The sequence below is a fragment of the Juglans microcarpa x Juglans regia genome, chromosome 8D (genome assembly GCF_004785595.1).
Source record: "Juglans microcarpa x Juglans regia isolate MS1-56 chromosome 8D, Jm3101_v1.0, whole genome shotgun sequence".
Lineage (NCBI taxonomy): Eukaryota > Viridiplantae > Streptophyta > Magnoliopsida > Fagales > Juglandaceae > Juglans > Juglans microcarpa x Juglans regia.
This window is the reverse complement of record NC_054608.1, coordinates 13712993-13713926: the sequence shown is the minus strand read 5'-3', so window position 1 is coordinate 13713926 and position 934 is coordinate 13712993. Positions and strand designations below refer to the sequence as shown.

Sequence of the window (934 nt, the reverse complement as noted above, 5' to 3'; positions counted from 1 at the left end):
TTGTTATTATTTATTATTATTATTATTATTTAAACAAATAAAAGAATATCCACTCTTCCAAACTTAATTTTCACATTGTCCTTAATGGGAATGAGGAAGAAAAAAGAAAGAAGGAAATGAAAGAAGGTAAGAGATGCTCCCCTTATTTTTATTTTATTTTTTTATTTTTTTGGTCTTCCAATTGAATATTTTTCTTGATGGTGCAGCTGTGTACCTAGAGATCTGCTCGGCCTCTTAATTCCTTAAATTTGATGGGAAGCGGTTTGAGTTCAGGCTTGGGTGGTTCCTCAGGTGGTAGCATTTGAAATTCAACTCCATAAATCTTGTTCGCCATGAACACTTCTCAATTGGTTATTTGAAAACAAGAATGTACCTCTGAGGGGAATGCCATCGATTTAAATACGTCAAACATGACCTGCTCCTCGCCGATCCTCAAAATGAGTTTCCTTTGTTAGACATGACTTAAAGTTCTCCCCATCGCCATGAAAGGTCAGCCTTGTATCAAAGGGATCTCCTCGTCTTCCTCCATGTCGAGTACAATGAAGTTGAGCGGGAAGATGAACTTATCGACTTTCACCAGTCCATCCTCAATGAGTCCTCTCGAGTACTGAATAGATCTATCCGCCAATGGTAGAGAGATGGTCGTCGGCTTTGCTTCTCGAAGACCCAATTTTCTGAAAACAGAGGCAGGTATTAGATTAATATTTGCCCCTAAGTCACATAAAACTTCATCAAAATAGAAATTTCTTATAGTGTAAGGGATCGTGAAACTCCCTAGATCTTTCAACTTAGGCGGCAGCTTCTTTTGTACAATAGCTTTGCTCTCCTCAGTTAACATTACTGTCTCAGCTTGTTGGTTGGTCTCATCCTGCTCAGCTTCTTTCACCTTGGATTCCATGTTCTCAACAGCTTCTACATCTTGTTCGGTAAGCAT

General features: G+C 38.8%; 1 protein-coding gene across 1 annotated transcript; it reads right to left on the bottom strand.

The window, feature by feature from the left end:
* Positions 1-490: 490 nt before the first annotated feature.
* LOC121242221 lies at positions 491-934 on the bottom strand. The gene has a single exon (XM_041140111.1). The coding sequence runs from the start codon at positions 932-934 to the stop codon at positions 491-493; it is 444 nt and encodes a 147-aa protein (XP_040996045.1).

Bases quoted from the DNA above. Each gene is read 5' to 3' on its own strand.
- LOC121242221 (XM_041140111.1), bottom strand. From the start codon at position 934: ATGCTTACCGAACAAGATGTAGAAGCTGTTGAGAACATGGAATCCAAG.